The sequence below is a fragment of the Acanthopagrus latus genome, chromosome 23, assembly GCF_904848185.1.
Source record: "Acanthopagrus latus isolate v.2019 chromosome 23, fAcaLat1.1, whole genome shotgun sequence".
Lineage (NCBI taxonomy): Eukaryota > Metazoa > Chordata > Actinopteri > Spariformes > Sparidae > Acanthopagrus > Acanthopagrus latus.
The window spans coordinates 24,711,322-24,730,783 of record NC_051061.1 but is presented as its reverse complement, the minus strand read 5'-3'; the positions used below and the strand labels follow the sequence as shown (position 1 = coordinate 24,730,783).

The 19,462-nt window shown below is 44.8% G+C and overlaps 1 protein-coding gene across 1 annotated transcript in view; it reads right to left on the bottom strand.

Moving 5' to 3' along the window:
• Positions 1-19,462, bottom strand: part of stx1b (syntaxin 1B) — a 49,440-nt gene that overhangs the window by 16,004 nt on the left and 13,974 nt on the right. The window contains exons 2-4 of the mRNA XM_037090343.1: positions 8,433-8,507; positions 6,400-6,499; positions 1,408-1,482 (exon numbers count right to left, since the gene is read on the bottom strand). Coding sequence (XP_036946238.1) covers positions 1,408-1,482; positions 6,400-6,499; positions 8,433-8,507 — 250 coding nt within the window. The remainder of the gene's footprint in view (positions 1-1,407; positions 1,483-6,399; positions 6,500-8,432; positions 8,508-19,462) is intronic.

Sequence of the window (19,462 nt, the reverse complement as noted above, 5' to 3'; positions counted from 1 at the left end):
TTCATTAAGGTTAATTAAGAGCATTGGTTTATTACAATCCTCTCTCATCTTCCTGAAGTCAGTCTGAGCTGTGGGCGGAGCCTGTTTGCTCCAACATGCCCGCCACCACCGCCACCGCCACCGCCACGCCTCCAGGGACGACACGGCTACAGTAAGAAACATGCTGCAAAGTGTGTGTCTGTGTGTGTGTGTCTGTGTGTATGTGTGTGCGTGTCTGTGTGTGTGTGTGTCTGCGTGTGTGTGTGTCTGTGTGTGTGTGAGACAGGACAATAACACTCAGGCCTCGTGGGGTTTCCAATTATAGCTTTATCTCCACCATCACTGCTATTCTCAGATCGCATATGTACAGTCTGTGTGTGTGTGTGTGTCTGTGTGTGTCTGTGTGTGTACGTGCGTGTGTGTGTGTGCGTGCGTGTGTGCATCTGTGTGTAAGTCACACGTGTGTTGATGTTATATGTGTTTATTTGTGTGCACATGTGTCTGCAGGCGTGTGTGTGTGTGTGTGTGTGTAGTCAAACCTCTGGCTGTTCACATTAAAGCAGCGATGTCCTTGAACCTTCAGCATGAACCAACAGTGTGTGTGTATGTGTGTGTGTATGTGTGTGTGTGTGTGTGTGTGTGTGTGTGTAGCTGTCTGTGTGATTACAGCCTGATAAATCACGGTGGCTGTTTCTGAATATTTTCTTCTTCTGCTGCTGAAGGTCGACTGTCCTCCTGTCTGAATACCGTAAACCTTCCAATAAAAGAGCTCGTTCAGATAATATCAGAGAACATGGAGGGCGGTCGAGGTTCACCTGCTCTGTAATGTTGGCATGATAACGTCCTGCCTCCCTGCAGAGAAACATGATGAACCGCTACAACCTGCCAGACTCCATTAGAAAATCACACAATTTAAGAGTTCTCTCAGAAACTAAATCATTGATGCCCTCAAAATGTAATACATGAAGCCAACTATCAACCACAATTTCACCAGACTCCCTTAACAAATGTGTCAGTTTAGTGAGTTGTTGAGTTGGAGACACTTCATAAACTCTGTGAAACTCTGTCTCTGACTCATTCTGCAGTATTTGGACCTTCTTGTTCATTCAGCAAATGTTCTACATGAACTTCTTTCTGTCTTTGAGTAGAAACATGGAGTCTGTTTGTCTCAGTGATGGACGGGTTGTACAGGTTGATTGAGACGTTCAGCTTCAGGCCTCAGTCTAATTGTTTATCACACGGACCTGATGAATAATATCCGACTGCAGACGTCTGAGTCCTGCTGTGACCTCGTGACCTCCGACTGATCCATCACCAAACTTTTTCCCACCATCAGCAGGACGTGATCTGATCTGATCTGTGTTGTATTTGGTGTTCTGTGAATGTTTCACTGTAGAAAACATTGTGAGGATGTTTCTGAGGTCGTACCTTTTAATTTTGAGCGAACTTTATTGGCTGTCTTCTTGATGTCAGCTGTGAGGTCCTCCAACTCCTGCTTGGTCTCTGCAGAGAAACAGACAGTTTGTTAGGACATTTAAACATGTATCACTGTGTATCACCTGTCATCACGCAGGTCTTACAGAGGCGACTTATTAGCTCATATTTAATCAGATAACATATATGAACCTCTCGGACATTAGGCCCCTCCCCTCCTGAATACACCGTGCACTCTGATTGGTCAGCTCACACACGTCTGAGCCGGCAACAAAGCAGTTTCACTAAAATGAATTCTTCGGTGACAAACTGCATAAGTTAAGCAAATGTCTGATGAGGCGTTCAGGAGCAGTGTTTCCTGTGGGAGAGGGGAGCTTTAAAACTCTTAACGAGAACCTTTAAAATACCGAACAAAGGGAAAAAACACAAAATATTATTTTATCTCTCGTTGATTTCTAAGCTGTGTTTGTTTGTTTTGCTTTAATATTCAAACTTTGGTAACTTTACTGACAGAATCATAAATCTGTCTGATGATCTGATGACATCAGGACGTCACCAGCTGGAAACTGAACCCAGAAACACTCCAATACTCAACAAATATGTAAATATAAACTTGAATCTTTTTACCTGTAAATTGTAAAGTGAGAAGCATTTTGTGTTTAAAATCTTTTGTTCAGAACGTGAAGAATCAGCAAGAAACTGAAGAGGACGAGAAGTCAGTGACATCATATCATGTCAGCCATGTTGGAGGAGGGCAACTGTGTGTGTGTGTGTGTGTGTGTGTGTGTGTGTGTGTGTGTGTGTGTGTGTGCTGCAGCAGTGCAGTCAGATTTACGAGCGCTGCAGTGCCGTCCAGCCTCCTCCACCTCTGACTCACGCTGCTCTCCGTCTGACCGCCTCGTCTCCGGAGCTTTTATTAGCATCTGATGCTAACGCTAACACTCAACAACCGCAGCACACATGAACTGTTCTGGTTTATTTATAGAACAGATTTCTGTGAGGAGGGAGAGTACGATGTAAAGACCGTTCTGTTACGTCAGTTTAAGAACAGGACACAAATGGAAACCGGCACCGGACCCGTCCCAGTAGAACCAGCACACGGTCTCTGCATCGCAGTCATATGTTGAAATCTTCATGTGAAGATCTAATAATTCTGCTTTTGTTTTTGTATTTGAGAACAAAGCTTCTTGTTTGTTAAACTGTCTGCAGGATTCAAATTTCATGGACTTCATTTGTACGAATGTCAGAAATTGATGTATAAAACACAACGTTCTCCTCAACACGTGTTGACGAGGTTCAGTTCTGAAACAAGCTGCAGTGTTTCTGCTGCGACGCCACAGAGTGAATAAAATGCTCCAAAATAATATTTGAAATAGACGTAGGAATCAATTACTTAATAAAATGTGACATACATTTATGTACCTTTAATTAATTGTTTCTATTTATTTAGTTCCCACTTTTCATTTTTTAATGAATTCATTCATTTTAAATGTGTTGTGTTCATGTTCTACTTCCTAGAAATAACAGATGTAGAAATGTTTTATATTTTTTAATTAGGAAATTAAAATTAAATAGGAATTAATACAGGAACAAAAATATTTTCAATATAATTTTATAAATGATTCATTGAATCTTGAATTTATTTTAGATGCATCAAGTCGTCCTTATGATGGAGCAGAAATGTGAAGTCTGCGGAAAATAAATATGTGATTATTATTAATTAAAACATTTAGAATGAATCAATAAAATGCAAAATTAAAATAAATAATAGACGTTATTAAATACTGGAGCAAATTAAAAGAGAAATATCATCTCAATGGTTTATAAAATGCATTTATTGAGTCATTTATTAATTAATGGATCTTTTAGTCCTCCATGTTTGTATAAACTGCAGTATTTATACTTTTACCTCAGTAAAGTATCCGAGTATTTCTCTGTCACGAGTATTTCACGACAACATCACTTCTGTCTCGGAGAGGCTTTTATTTTGCCCACCATCTTTTATTTTGTCGACTCAGAGCAGCTGCAGTCTGCGTTCTGATTGGTGGAGCACCTTCGTTAATTAATTAACATGAACAAGGCCGATAACGATCGATGACGATCTGAGTCTTCAGTCTAAGTTTCCAATAATTGCAGCAGAAATATTAACTGTTTTGTTTCAATGGAGACAGAACTGAAAGTCAGAGCTTTCCAGGTTGACTGACAGTGAGGACAGCCAATGAGAGGAGGAAGAGGATCACCGTCTTTCTGAATGGCTGTTGTTTGGCAGCAGAACTACACCTGTGCCCCTCCACTCTCACTACAACTCCCAGCATGCATTATTCAGGCAGGAACACTGGGATGCATCTTGTATGACGGTGTGTTGGCAGCGCTGACCCAGAACTGAGCAGGAGAAGACGAGAGGAAGCGACATGTTTTCACCGGAGGGGAGAAGAAGAGTCGCAGCGCCGACTCACTTTAACAGGAAGTGAAGTCTGAACCCAACACTGATCCGTCCTGCGGTCAGAGCGCGCTGCGGACGCCTTCGTCCAGAACTCACCAGAACCCTCAAACCTCAAACTGCAGCATCTGACTGCTGGTTATCTTCAGCATCAATTATCAGCAGCTAAAACACCTGCTTTAATGTGATGATCACAGTCAAACGTTAATGACTTCCTGCATGTTTCAAAATAAAAGTCCTCCAGATAAGAACAGGAGGGTTTTTTATTTTTATATCAGTTTTCAACTTTGTGAGTTTAATGCCTAAACAGGATGAATAAAGAACATTTTAATGAGATTATAACATTGTGTAATGTTTATTTTTCACATTTTCACACTCATAAGGAAAGAGAAGAAATAATGACATTAATCAGACAGATGTGACTCACATGTCCTCAGGAGTTAACCTCCTCATCTCCTCTCAGCTTAACTGGACTGCATGCAGTTTAAGCACTTCAACCAGAGGAAGAGGAGACACGGCAGCATGCAACAGAGACACAGCAGAGACTGACAGAGAGGAGGAGGAGGAGGAGGAGGAGGAGGAGGAGGAGGAGGAGGAGGAGGAGAAATAAACACCACAAGAAACAGGAAGAAGACATGGGAGGAAAAAATCAAAGAAGGAAAGGATGGACAACAACAGAAAAGATAAAATCATTGATCGTGCAACAACAGAACAGAAAACATCAACATGCTGATGAGAAATGAACCCTGACAACATGCAGGACAAACAGGAATCTGTGGAAAGATTTCAAAATAAAAGACAGATGAAACGTATGTGACGCGATACGAGCCGACAATCTCTCTTCTCTCCATTTCTTCTGTTTCCACTTGTTAACCAGCATCTTTATCTTTATCTGTGATTTCTAACCTGATGTTTGTTCACACAATCAGCATCGATCAGTCTGAAGTGTGAGGAACAACAGCAGGAGGTGATCTGCAGGTGAGACCTGGTGTTGAACCCTGATGGTTCCGTCTCTTCCTGGATCTGATGAAAAACCCGTTTTGAGGCCAGTTCTTTACAGCACAGCGCTGCTGACAGCACAGACTTGGCTTTGGGCTGCAGCGCTGACATTGACTCATTCCTGCTGAGTCACAGTGCGGCGGGGTCACGGTGAACGCACCGCAGCTCGCTCCCCAAACAGCACAGATTCTGGATTTTATCCCAACATGTCAGGAGGAGGCGACTGATGGACACTCGCCAACGGGCTCATCAGACACTCAGACAGTGAGCTGCAGCAGCATCAGTGAGCTGCAGCAGCATCAGTGAGCTGCAGCATCATCAGTGAGCTGCAGCATCATCAGTGAGCTGCAGCTTCATCAGTGAGCTGCAGCATCATCAGTGAGCTGCAGCAGCATCAGTGAGCTGCAGCATCATCAGTGAGCTGCAGCATCATCAGTGAGCTGCAGCAGCATCAGTGAGCTGCAGCAGCATCAGTGAGCTGCAGCATCAGTGAGCTGCAGCAGCATCAGTGAGCTGCAGCAGCATCAGTGAGCTGCAGCAGCATCAGTGAGCTGCAGCAGCATCAGTGAGCTGCAGCATCAGTGAGCTGCAGCATCATCAGTGAGCTGCAGCATCATCAGTGAGCTGCAGCAGCATCAGTGAGCTGCATCATCATCAGTGAGCTGCAGCAGCATCAGTGAGCTGCAGCAGCATCAGTGAGCTGCAGCTTCATCAGTGAGCTGCAGCATCATCAGTGAGCTGCAGCATCAGTGAGCTGCAGCATCATCAGTGAGCTGCAGCAGCATCAGTGAGCTGCAGCAGCATCAGTGAGCTGCAGCAGCATCAGTGAGCTGCAGCAGCATCAGTCTGATCTGATCTACAGTCTGAAAGCGTTCAAACAACATGTCAACATCACAAAGCTGCAGCATTCTCGTTTGTTCATGTCTACACATCCATCTGCTGTAACATGAAGCCTACATCACGACTCGATTCAAAAATGTTTCATTTTTATGTCTGTACATTAGTTTCATGACTTAGCGATGAATTTTAGAAGCTGTGCCACTAAAACTTGATGCGCCAGATGGTTTATTAGCAACGACAATCTGGAAAGTCGCGACTATAAACAAAAAAACAATCTCTCCATATCAGATCAATAGATGGACGATCTTTTTGCCTTCTGTATGATCAATAATGCCAAAACTGCCATCATACAAATAGACCTGCATTTTTACAGCGCTTTTCCGGTCTACTGACCACTCAAAGCTCTTGAGTCTGATGTTTGCAGCTCCAGTTTTAGTCACAGATTTGTAGAAGAAGTAAAAACCAGATAAAAGATGGCGTCAGAGAGTTCTTCTTCTGTGTTTACTTCCTGGTTATGTGGCTCATTGAATATGTCAGTAGAGTTTGTCCCATGCTGGCTCCGCCCACCAGGTCCCACTGGGCCCACAGACTTTACATTGTGATGATGTCACAAATATTTAGATCATTTTTACAAATATAAAACCTGCTGGATCAGAAACTGATGACATCACCAGATCATTAATTATACAGACGTGTGTGCGTCTTACTTTCGTCAGGGTTGGGTGCGGCCAGGATGGCGCTGTGCTGCTTCTTGACCTGCTCCACATCCTCCGACAGCTTTTCTATACAGCCTCTGATCTCTTCAACCTGCACGCACACACACACACACACACACACACACACACACACACACACACACACACACATATACACACACAGACGCACACACACACACACACACACACACACACACAGTGATGTCATCACAGGAAACAGTTTTGAGCAGAACATCTGATTCTTGTTATTATCCTTGTGATGCACAACATTCATGATCCAGTGAAAGTAATGCAACTGTTTCCTGAACGAGGCGACAGCCATGTGGTGCTGTGAGCTAAATGCTAACATTAGCATGCTAACAGATTGATGTTAACCGTCTCGTGTCCACATCGTCTCCATGACAACAGTATGTTGACAGTCGCTGTGTGATGGACACTGATTGGACACTGGTCCTCTGAGGTTCACGCCCTGTTGGAGAAACCAGACCAGCATGTTGTGTTTCAGTGCTGAAACACAACATGCTGGTCCTGCTGGTCACCAGCTCATGATGATCGACGCTCTGATGATCAGCTGGTTCTCAGAGTCTGTGTTGTTTTTGTCTTTCAAACACATGAGATGATGATCAGCTGTGAAGCTTCCTGCCCTCAGGTGTGTGTGTGTGTGTGTGTGTGTGTGTGTGTGTGTGTGTGTGTGTGCAGATTTAGAATATAAAGCTGTGATGTGGTCCTGACATGAGACTGTGTATTGTGATATAAATGTAAATGATAACACAGTGAAGTGTCTGTTGTTACTCGTCTTCATGCAGCGAGTCATTATATTTATGTTACTGATGATTAATATCAGCAAATTGTCACCATGTTGTTTCCAGTTGTAACGTTAATGAGCTGCTTATGAAGATATTTAAATATTTAGAGCTATAATATTGAGGCTCCTGTCAGTCAGACAGGAAGTGATTCTACGACACATTCTTTACTCTAGTTCTGCTGCTGGTAAACACAGTTTATGATTCCATCAGATGGAAGATTTGAGCTGCCGACAGGAACAATGAGCCGACTGAGATTCCAGAAGTAACATCAGTAAACTACTTCAGTACCTGAAAAAGTGATTTATTGACAGTAATCTGAGCAGCTGTACTTAGTTACTTCCACGTTGTTTTCTGGACTTCAGCTGAGTTATTGTGTTTACGAGGTGACGACATGAAGTTTACAGAATATAAACTCAGCAGGCTGTCAGTGTTCTGGTCTTAACCAACTGGTTGTGAGTTTGATGCTGCTGCTGATTCATGACGAGCTCGTTAAGATCGATTCTCCGTGAGCAGAGTTCAGGCCCGACTGTCCGCCTCGTCACCACCTTCATCCTCCTGAGACGACAGGATTCATCGTAATAAACCGGAAACCTCGACGGTCCTGAAGCTCCGGCGGTTAACGGCTTCAGAGAGTGAAGGAGGTCTGAAGGAGGCGACATCAGGAGCATCATCGTCTGCACACAGTCAGATGTTCAGATGTCTGTCGCTGCCACGGATCACTTCAATCTGATCTCTGCTCAGATTACAGATAATCTCTACGTCTCGTCTCTAAGTGAAATGAACAGCAGCTGATCTGAAGCTCGTCACACATCAGGACGGCTGGAGGGTTTTTACTTGTGATGCATCATAAAGAAGCAGATCAATAAATATACGGGAATGAATTTAATGATTAAATGAAATTGATTTTTCTTTTGTAAATCCATTAAAAGATTTGATCACACATTAAATATCAGAGCTGTAAAAGTGCCTCTGCCCTGTGAACTGGTCAGATGTTCTTGCGTCTTTTAAACATTTCATATATTCGTTTATGTCGGCTGTCGTTCAGAAAACACCTGCAATTTTCTCCCGACTTTAAATAGTAAAGTTGATTCTGCAGACTCAGATGTTCACCCGGCCTCCACAGAACAGCGGTCTCTGACAGGAGTAAACATCTGATCAGTCATTTTCATGCACATGAAACATTTTGTAGTGACCTGGAGAACCTGCGTAAGATCTCACCTGCTCGAAGAACTCGTCCATGAAGTGGTCCCTGTCGACCTGCACCACCTCCTCATCGTCATCGCTGTCCTTAGCCTGCAGACACACAGGAAACACGTCAGGACGTCATGTGATGCATCAGACACACAGGAAACACGTCAGGACGTCATGTGACGCATCAGACACACAGGAAACACGTCAGGACGTCATGTGACGCATCAGACACACAGGAAACACGTCAGGACGTCATGTGACGCATCAGACACACAGGAAACACGTCAGCAGCATCTTCACTCAACTTCATTCAAATAAAACTCCTCCGACTGTTTCAACTTCACTACAGTCGGTTTCTTCCTGAAAGTCTCAGACGTCTTGTGGAAAGATTTCTCCCACAAACAAACTCCAGAAAGCTTCAGTCGCTCTCAGAAACAGTCGTGTTTTACATCCCTCAGAAGTAAACGTGAGCTGCTTCATTAAGACAGGCGGAGCTGAAACCATCGACATGTTCGTCAGCACAGCCTGAGACAGAGACGAGGTGAGTTCATGTAAGTCTATGAAAACTGACCAGACGATGTTAATGTCAATGTTCTGTCATGTCGAGCAATAAAGTTTCATTCAAATGAAAAAAATCCTTCAAGACGAAACCAAAGCCAAGCAGACAGGTGAGGTCAGCAGACAGACAGGTGAGGTCAGCAGACAGTCAGCAGGTGAGGCAGACAGAAGCAAGTGCTCGATGAAGGTAAACAGTTTCCAGTTACACTGATTGGATTTCTGTTAATGTTAATAGGGACGGGTGTGTTAGTGTGTGTGTGTGTGTGTGTGTGTGTGTGTGTGTTTGTGTGTGTATCGACAGTCTTTAATTTTTCTAACAGATCTGAGGCAGGTTTGTTGATGACATCATGGTTCATCAATAATCTGACGTCTATAGTCGGGTGGAGACAGGTGGGTGGAGACAGACGGGTGGAGACAGGTAGGTGGAGACAGACGGGTGGAGACAGGTAGGTGGAGACAGACGGGTGGAGACAGGTAGGTGGAGACAGACGGGTGGAGACAGGTAGGTGGAGACAGACGGGTGGAGACAGGTGGGTGGAGACAGACAGGTGTGTAGGTAGACAGACGCAGCGACAGGTAGACGAGCTGAAACACGAATACAGAAGTCTATATCCAGGCTAACGTTAGCCTCCCACGTCTATCACAACTCATGTAAAACACAAGCTAGCATGCTAACGAGCTAACATTAGCCTCTTATCTCCATTATAACTCATGTCAAACACAAGCTAGCATGCTAATGAGCTAACATTAGCCTCTTATCTCCATTATAACTCATGTCAAACACAAGCTCGACGTGTCGGAGGAACGATGGCGCGGCGTTTCAACATTTGTAGATGTGACTCCACTGGACGTGTCCGAGGAGACCGACAGATATTTGACAGCATGTTTGTGGTGACAGAACCCGGATAGTTCCCACATGTTGGGTTGCTTATAGATGACAACAGGAAGCCATTTTAAGCAGAAACACTACCTGATGTAGCCCTGACGGAGCTAGAGGTAAGATCGGGCCTAAAAAATCCAGCCCGACCCGACCCAGGCCCGCAGGCATTAAAGCCCGACCCAGCCCGAGCCCGACCAATTAACTTGATTTGCAGGCCCGAGCCCGAAGCAAACCCGAAATTTCAATTTATCCCATAGTATTTTACGTTCACGAAATGTCCGCAAAGCCGTGCGCAAAGCGTGCTCTTGCTCTGCGCCTCCTGTTAAGTAGTAGTTATATAGCAATTACCTTACAGCGCCGCCCTCTCTGTTTTATCCAAATTATTTATTTACAACAAGTATTCCTTAGTTTAGTATCCACACATCGTTTTAGTATACATTTTCATAAACATATATTTATTTAAAAAAAAGTCAGCGAGAGAGAAGCCCGACCCGACCCGACCCGAACGTAATGATTGACATCTTAGGCCCGACCCGACCCGAATTTCGGGCCGGGTCGGGCTCGGGCTCGGGCTCGGGCTAAAGATCTTACCTCTAGACGGAGCTCAGCAGAGAAATGTCATCTGTCTGCACCTCCAACACTCCCAGAGACACTCCAGACACTGGTACTGGTTCTGGTACTGAGCTAACAGTGTCAGGAGCAGGATGAGTGGACCAAACCACTATTCTGCATATGGATGGGGGGCACTGACCTGTACAAACCTGAAAGACTTCTGTGTCTTTAATTAACACCAGTGTGTTCAATATGTATTATTACACAATCCAAATCATTTGCTTGGATTGATATAAGTTATCGAGGGGACAGATATCTGTTTTACCCGACCATGTGAGTCCAGACCCCCGTCTTGATGTTAGCACTGACTTCAATCAGCGTCAGATTTTAAAAGCACTCAAGTATCAAAAGTGAAAATACATCATAATGTATATTTACATGTATTATCATCAGAAGTGATATTCATCATTTTTCTGATGATCACAATCAATGATGATCAAATACATTCATTTAAACATGTGGCTCTTTGGCTCTGATGCAGGAAGTAATCTGTAAAGTAACTAGTTACTGAAGTTACTAAATAAGTGGAGTGAAAAGCAGCAGAGGATGGGCATTTAGCACGGCAGCTAGCTGGTTAGCTTAGCATAGCCTGGGCCCCTGCAGCTCTGTTTCCCTGTGGTCAGACTGCAGCGATCGTGTCCCTCTGTGCCCTCTCCCCCTCCTCCCCTCTCCTCCTCCCCTCTCCCCCTCCTCCCCTCTCCCCCTCCTCCTCCTCCTCCTCCCCTCTCCTCCTCCTCCTCCCCCCTCCTCCTCCTCCTCCCCTCTCCTCCTCCTCCTCCCCCCTCCTCCTCCTCCTCCCCTCTCCTCCTCCTCCTCCCCCCCTCCTCCCCCCCCCTCCTCCTCCTCCCCCCCCCTCCCCCCCCTGCGTCACACTGACTCTGCAGAGGAGAGTCAAACAGGAGAGACGAGGGAGCGAAGGACAAACACCAACAGACGAGCTCCGTGATGCTGCAGTCTCAGATCTCAGACTGCTGAGTGACACCACGTGGCCAGAAGTATGTGGACGACTGAACGCTCCTGTACAGTGTGGAAATAATAATCATAATTCTAATAAATATTATCATAGTAATAAAAATGCTTTTCAGCTTTTGGGCAGGTGAGCTCACGGTCAGCTTCCTCTCCTGTGGCTGTATTTCACTGCTCGCTCCCTGGTGACAGTTTGAAGGCATTTAACAAACTCTCACTTTCATTATTGATTCATCTGATGGTTCATCTGACGATCAGTTGTCTTTTTCTTCTTCTTCTTCTTCTTCTTCTTCTTCTTCTTCTTTTCTTCTTCGTGTGTAGACGCCACAGTGACGCCAACAGTCATCGCTGGAAGGACGTGTGTCCTCTCAAAGGGTAAATATCATCAGCTGATCGTCTCGTGTTGATGAGGTGACTGGACCGCTTTGATCATTAGTGATGTCATCAGTCATCAGTGAGTCATCAGTTTGTTACTTTGAAATAAGTGAACAGAAGTGATGTCACAGCCCGGAGCCGCACCCACACCCGAGGCATCATGGGAACTGAAGTCCAGCTGCTGCAGTGAGGCTCTGATAACAGAGACAAGAACCAAACACAGTCTGGGTTCTACAGAACTCACGCTGTCGGATGAACGTGGATGGTGATGTCACTGTGCTCTGACCAATCAGAAGCTGAGATCAGTTCCGACGCTTCAGTCACTGATCACGTTATTCTGTCTTTCACCGTCTAGTTTGTCCTCATTGATAAAACCTGCTGAGTGACGTCCATCAGAACCGTCTTCACACGTCTCACTGAACCAACACGTCCATCAGAACACGGCTGATGATGAAGAGTTACACGCTCAGTTTTTAACGCCTCCACTGATCTGAGACCTGATCAGAGTCAGTCAGGATGAAACTATAACCTCAGTCATTATGACATCATGTTTCTCCTGGCAGCTCTCAGATCAGATCACACAGACACAGACACACATGTTCACATCATACTGATCCACAGGAATCTGGCACTTTGGGTCAGCACCCGACCCGACCCGACCCGACCCGTGATTGTAAAGTGTTTGACGAGTTGACTGAAAAATGTTCTTTGTTACAAACTGGATCTTTAAAATAAATATAAAAATACAAAACAAAATAAGAAAGAGTTTTGTTAAATATCTGAAGACACAGCGGGAGAATCCTTCAGACTGAAGTAAATATGTTGTTATTGATATTAATGTCTCACCTGCACCTGATTAGCTTAGCTTAGCATAAAGACTTGAAACAGATGGAAACAGCTAGCATCACAAACACACATGAACATGTTTTATATCATCTCATCAAACTGCTGGAACCAAAACCCATCCAAAACCAAAAGTGGATCAAATGTTTTTATTTCTCCAAACAAATATCCTGCAGCACCAACAGAACCAGAACAGAACTAACAGTCTATCAGGAACCACCAAGGCGTAACATGGTCTAAAGAGCCCTACAGGGTCTTACTAAGAACTAAAACGGGTCTAACAGGGTCCAGAATGTTCGATGGATTCTGTGAGACCCTGCAGTCAGTCTCATCGAGGTCGAAGCGAGTCTAACATTCAGATCCAGTCATGGTCCTTTTGGGTCCAACAACACAGTCTCAGTGTGGTCTAACCAGCTTCATCAGGGTCCAGAACTCATCTAACCGGGCACCTCCAGGGTCCCACCAGGCCCACCTCAGACCATCACAGTGACCCTCTGATCCAGCCCGTGTTGCTGTGCGTCTGCCGCTGAGCATCATGGGAAACAGAGACAGGTGCTGTGAGCAGATAAGCTCTGTGACAAAGAGCCGCTCGTCCACCAATCAGCTGACGGAACACGCGCCCACTATCTTTTATTGCCGTGACAACGGTGACGTCTGTGGAGGTTAAAGCACCTCTGGAGAGGCGCCGGGGCTGATGGGAAATATTTGAACAGAAACACTTCACAGAACATTTGTTTGAGCTGGTTATTGATCCACTCGTGACCTTTGACCTCATCATTAGTGTGAGTGAGTGTCGTGGATCCTGCAGGTCCATCTTCATCCCACAGCGAGGACACGACCAGAACCAGCAACTCATCTGAACCCGAGGAGCCCCGTGCTGCGACCTCTGACCTGCTCACACTGATGATGATGATGATGATCTGCAGCTGGTAGTTTCTTCATCATCAGCCTCAGAACAAAACAACAAGTGGACCAGATGGATATGAAAATGAGAAGAGAGGAGGACTGACACACACACACACACACACACACACACACACACACCAGGTCCGAGAGGTCAAAGGTCAGGGGCTGATGGATCACTGAAGGAAATGGAAGATTGATTAATAATTCACCAACATGGCTGCTGGAAGAACCATGACCCAGGTCTACATCTAAACCTGGTCTACATCTGAACCTGGTCTACATCTAAACCTGGTCTACATCTAAACCTGGTCTACATCTGAACCTGGTCTACATCTGATATTAAAGGCTCAGTCTGCGGTTTCTGTCTTTGAATCAAAACAAAATAAAAGACGTAGTTGGATGACATCACTAAGCAGTGAGGGATCATGGGAGTGATAAGGTTCTGGATCGTGTGTGTGTGACGTTAAAGCAGAGCCCTGACAGATCCTGGGCTGAGGATGAGTTGGTGTTACACCTGTGATACCGGATCAGCGCCTCGCTGACGGTACATAGCGAGCGGACACGGAGCCGCTTCCTGTATGAATGTTTCATCTCTGCAGCAGCACTCAGAGGTGCTTTTACAGTATTTTGTCCCTCGGGTGTTGCCGTAGATACATTCAAGATGTCCCACGTGACCTTCTCTCTCCACAACCTTCAGACGGACTCTGACTGCAGCCGGACTTCCAGGAAATGTCAGAACCACCGAACAGCTGAGCGGATCCCCAACGAAGCAAAGTAACAGAGTACATTTACTCACAGCATGAACTTCTGAGTATTTGCTGCTACTTTCTACTTTTACTACACATAATACAGTACTGTGTTTCTCCTCCACCACAGTCAGCTGACGACTTCTACCCAGTAATACAAGGAGGAGGAGGAGGAGGAGGAGGAGGAGGAGGAAGAGGAGGAGGAAGAGGAGGAGGAGGAGGAGGAGGAGGAGGAGGAGGAGGAGGAGGAAGAGGAGGAGGAGGAGGAGGAGGAGGAGGAGGAAGAGGAGGAGGAGGAGGAGGAGGAAGAGGAGGAAGAGGAGGAGGAGGAGGAGGAGGAGGGTTACTGTGAGGATGAAGGTCAGTGACTGACAGGAAGAGGTGTGTGTTTGTACCTGCTGTTAACACGTCTGCAACAACCTGAGTCACACACGCACACACACACACACACACACACACACAGCTCACGTTTACTTCTGCAGTGTATCTCAGTGCGGCTCTGATCCAACAAACTGTGATGTGATTGGTTAAAAATCTTAAACTGGTGAATGTGGGCGGGGCTGCAGCTGGACTGTGAGCTCATATTCAGACTAATGTTGAGCTCAGCATCAGTGTTCATCTTCACAAAGAGCACAGCTGAGAGTAATGTGGAGCAGTGCATGCTGGGTAACAGAACCAAGTTCAGCCCGGCCCTGTGGCACTGCAGGGCCAGAACAGAACCGGTCCAAATGTTCATGAACACACGCTCAGTGACAGAAGCTAACAATGCTACGTGATTAGCCTCAGCCAGCGTTCACAGCAGGAACACAGAACACAGGACGGGTTCAGTCGGAGCGAACAGAACGCAGGACGGGTTCAGTCGGAGCAAACAGAACGCAGGACGGGTTCAGTCGGAGCGAACAGAACGCAGGACGGGTTCAGTCGGAGCGAACAGAACGCAGATAGAACAGTTTATATATATATGTGTTTTGCATTAAAAAAGAGTTGAGCTCAGCTGTTAGAGAGTTAAAGTGGATCACAGAACCAGCTGAACAGATCTGAGATGATCCGAAGAACCCGGAGAGAAAATATTCAGACGTCAGACGTCCCTGCAGCCAATCAGAGTCCAGTATTTATTTATCTGAATCATTTTTATTTGTCTGCAGTTATTTCAACATGTTTTTACAGTGCAGCTCTCTCTCTCCCCTCCCCCATCCTGTAAGTACTGCTCGTTTGCTCCCCAGCTCTCCTCCTCCGTCTCTCTCCATCTCTATCACCACCCATCCCCCCTCCGTCCTCTCTCTCCTCTCAGCCTTCCTCGCTCGCTCGTCTTCATCTCTTCCTCTCCATTTCCTCCCCTCGCCTCCCTCTCTTTTTATCCTAATTCATCTCTGCCTCGCTCGACCACTCCCTCTGCTCTCAGTGTGCAGAGCTGCAGGGCTTCGTGTGCAGTCGCTCACGTTAATCACATTAATTTGCTCATAAACACACACACACACACACGTATACACGTGCTCCACATTCACACATTCAAACTACAAAGCTTTATTAGCTCAACACTCAGAGACAGAAGCCTCGTTCACACAACGATCTACAACATGATGTTACAAATCTGTGGAATAAATACTCTGATCAAACAGTCGTCTCACTGTGGGATTATTGTGATTAAACACTTTTATTCTGTCACTGATAATATTTCTTCATCTAGTTTCACTAACCATACTTTATTATGCTAATGCTACCTTTATGCTAACACTATTTCATAATGCTGAATATCCTGTCAGCTGATGGTAACAGGAACATTAAACTCATTCTACTTCTTTATTTCCTCATTCACACAAACTGTGTGCAGATAAAAGCTGATCTGGAGAAACACATTAACTACATAAAACTAAATAAACATCTAAAACCTGATTTAAAATTTAAGATTACTGGATGTGAACTCTCATTGGCTACATGATGCATCAATCAGGAGTGTGATTGGCTCGGGAGAGAGGAGGGAGAAGACAGAGTGGGTCACTGGTCTCGTCAGTCATTGGCTGTTGTAGGTTCTGGGCGGGCGTAGAGACGTGTCATCTGTTATTAGTTAATATCATTATTAATAATGATGCGATGTGCAAGAAGTGTCCACTGCTCACAGTCGTCCTCCAGACAGGTGGGGCAGCGTATCACCTGAGCAACTGCTAACTGCTGCGGACTGTAGCGCCATTAGCTTACTAGCTCAGTTAGCTGTGTAGTTAGGAGAGTTACTGTTGACACTGCTGACTCAGCACCTTTGGACCATGAGAGGCCAGGCTAACTGGTTAGCATGCTAACTTTAGCAGATATCTCTGCAACACAGAACAAAGACATTATAATGCTGATCATTTAATTAGCTGCAGTAACTAGAACAGGTCGTTCTGTGTATCTGCTCTGCGTAAGAAACACGGCTCAGACAGAAGGAATCAAACATGATTATATTATTATTATAAGTGTAAAATAAATGATTCACTTCAGACCAAACGGAGAAAAATGTTCACAGTGTGTTTCAGTTTGATGGACTGCAGGTTAAATCTAACACCTCCACCCAAATGTCATCACAAGAAGAGGTTAATGCTCCATCATCCTTTCCTTCCTCGTGTGCTTTCTGTTTCCTCTTCCTTATTTCTGTTTCCTTCCTTTTCTCTCGTCATGCAGACTGAAATCAGTTAAATCAGGACGTTGACCTCAGGTGTCAGAGTGTGTGTGTGTGTGTGTGTTGTTGCATGCATGGATACACATTGTGTGTGTGTGTGTGTGTGTGTGTGTGTGTTACAGAACACCACGCCAGCAGCGAGCCGTGTTACCCACAATCCACTGGGATCTCTGGCTCTACCCAGAGTCCATCTGTGCTCCTGTGGCCGCTCGCTGCTCTCGCTCGTTCGCTGAAGACGTTTTCATCGATCGGACTGTAAAAAGCTTCCAACACAAACATGTCAGTCGTTTTCATACAACAATCAAAATATTTTCTTTCTATTTTTCTGTCACCACAACAAAACTCCTCTGAATAAACGTGACACCGTTTCACAAACGCTTGAATGTCGGAGCCTCTTATGAGCACATGAACGCACCATCAGTCAGAGCCCGTTAACACACAACCGAGTGAGACGAGACAGAAACGGTCGAATTCATTCAGTCTGAGTGTTCGACTGTTTCACACCGAACAACCTGGATTATTGTCACATCATCTGTCCTTTTAGTGCTTTTGTTGTTCTGAATCTGTTTTTCATGGTGGCTTCTTATCATACTTCTTTGATTTTATTCTTTTATCTTTATAAATTATTATAAATTATAAATTATTCTTTTATCTTTTATCTTTTCTCTTTATCTTCTTGTTTTTCTTGCATTGACTTGTATTTGTCATAGTGACATTTAGTGGTTTTCCTTTTTGTTTTAACTTCACTTCGCTGCTGCTCATCTGCTTCTGTGAAGGTGTATAAATAAAGATTATTATAATGATGTCAACATAATGTTCATTATTCACATGTTGAACACCAACAAACATGTTAGTATTGTTACCATGTTGTTTATAAAAAATCTTTCAACTAACATTTACTGTCATTGTTAAACAGGCCATTGATTATTCTACTGATTGACCAATTAATGTAAAGAAATGCTGATAAATGTTGATTAGTGTTTCGTCCTCGAACTAAAAACCTTCAGTTTCCTGTCAGGAATTCACATTTAACGAGCTGACATCAGAGAGGTAAAAAAAATGTCTCAAACAGATAAACCAATAATCAATAATCTATGATTAATTACAGCTGTGGACACAGGAGCACAAAGTGAATGTATGAACACAATTCAAACGTTAGTTAAAATGTAAAATCAGGAGAGGAAACGTGACATCGACAGACATCAGAGTGCAGAGGACCAGACACGGATCCTGAGCAGCTCCGCAGACTGACACAGAGTTTCTTCTATCTGTTAATGTGAGAATCATCTCTCAGTTAAACCTTCTGTCTGTAAAATGAAAAGGTCCATTTCACTGTCAAGGATCTTAAATGTTTCACTTTGTCCGACCAACGAATAAATTCAGTTTATTATCCTGAAGTCTCGAGAAATTTCAGACGATGTTACCGATGCTCAGAGTCCAGCTGAGCAGAGTCTGATGTGAAACAGTCCTGAAACCCTGACGAGCTGCAGGACCGTCACAAACACGGCTGCGTGCTGCCTTCACAGCTCGGTACAGACGTAAAGCCTGAAGATGCTGAAACACCTGAGTGACGTTCAACACTGACATATTCTGTAACATCTCACATCGTCTGCTGTCGCGTGAGACAAAAAAAGAAACAAATCATCACAGTTGAGAAACTGAAACCGGCAAATACTTTGATTAAAGATGTTTAAAATGATTATTTAGTTGTCAAACAGATTCAACATCCGTCCTTTAATAACATTAAGTTTATCTGGATTCCTGTATTTCTGAAAATCGTCCCTGTGAGAGCGAACCAGACCCGACAAACACGGAGCCAAGAGTCCGACACTCCGTCAGAACCAGCGTGTACAAATGAATGTTAGATATGTTCAAAGACAACTGGACATTTACAGAGAGCAGCTGGTCAAACTGCACAGAGACGAGTGACATCAGACCACACATACACACACACACACACACACACACACGTCTGTCTTCTTCCTTTATTTCTGCCGCTCTATAAATAAACGGTCAGACTGCCGTCGACTCGTTGTTCTTCACCGAGGAGACGCCAGAGGGACGAACACAGGAAAATAAAGAGACGCAGGAAAAGGAAAGAAAGAAAAGAAAGGAAGGAGCTTTATGGGGGCTGGTAATGGACGGACGGGGGGAGGGGGTGACGGAGGAGAGAGGAGGATTTAGAGGAGGAGGTGGATTAATATTTGACAGGGGAGGAGAAGTGAAAGGGATGATGGGAAGGAAAGGTTAGCGAGGAGAGAGAGGGAAATAAAAATCTAACATCACAACCCTGGACTCTGATTGGAGGAACCAGGTGTTCTTGTTTACCTGACGATTAATTAGCTGCCACCATGGTAACAGCAGAGCAGGTACAGGTCTGAATCTGAGACCTCCTGAACCATCTGAGACCTCCTGAACCATCAGAGACCTCCTGAACCATCTGAGACCTCCTGAACCATCAGAGACCTCCTGAACCATCTGAGACCTCCTGAACCATCAGAGACCTCCTGAACCATCA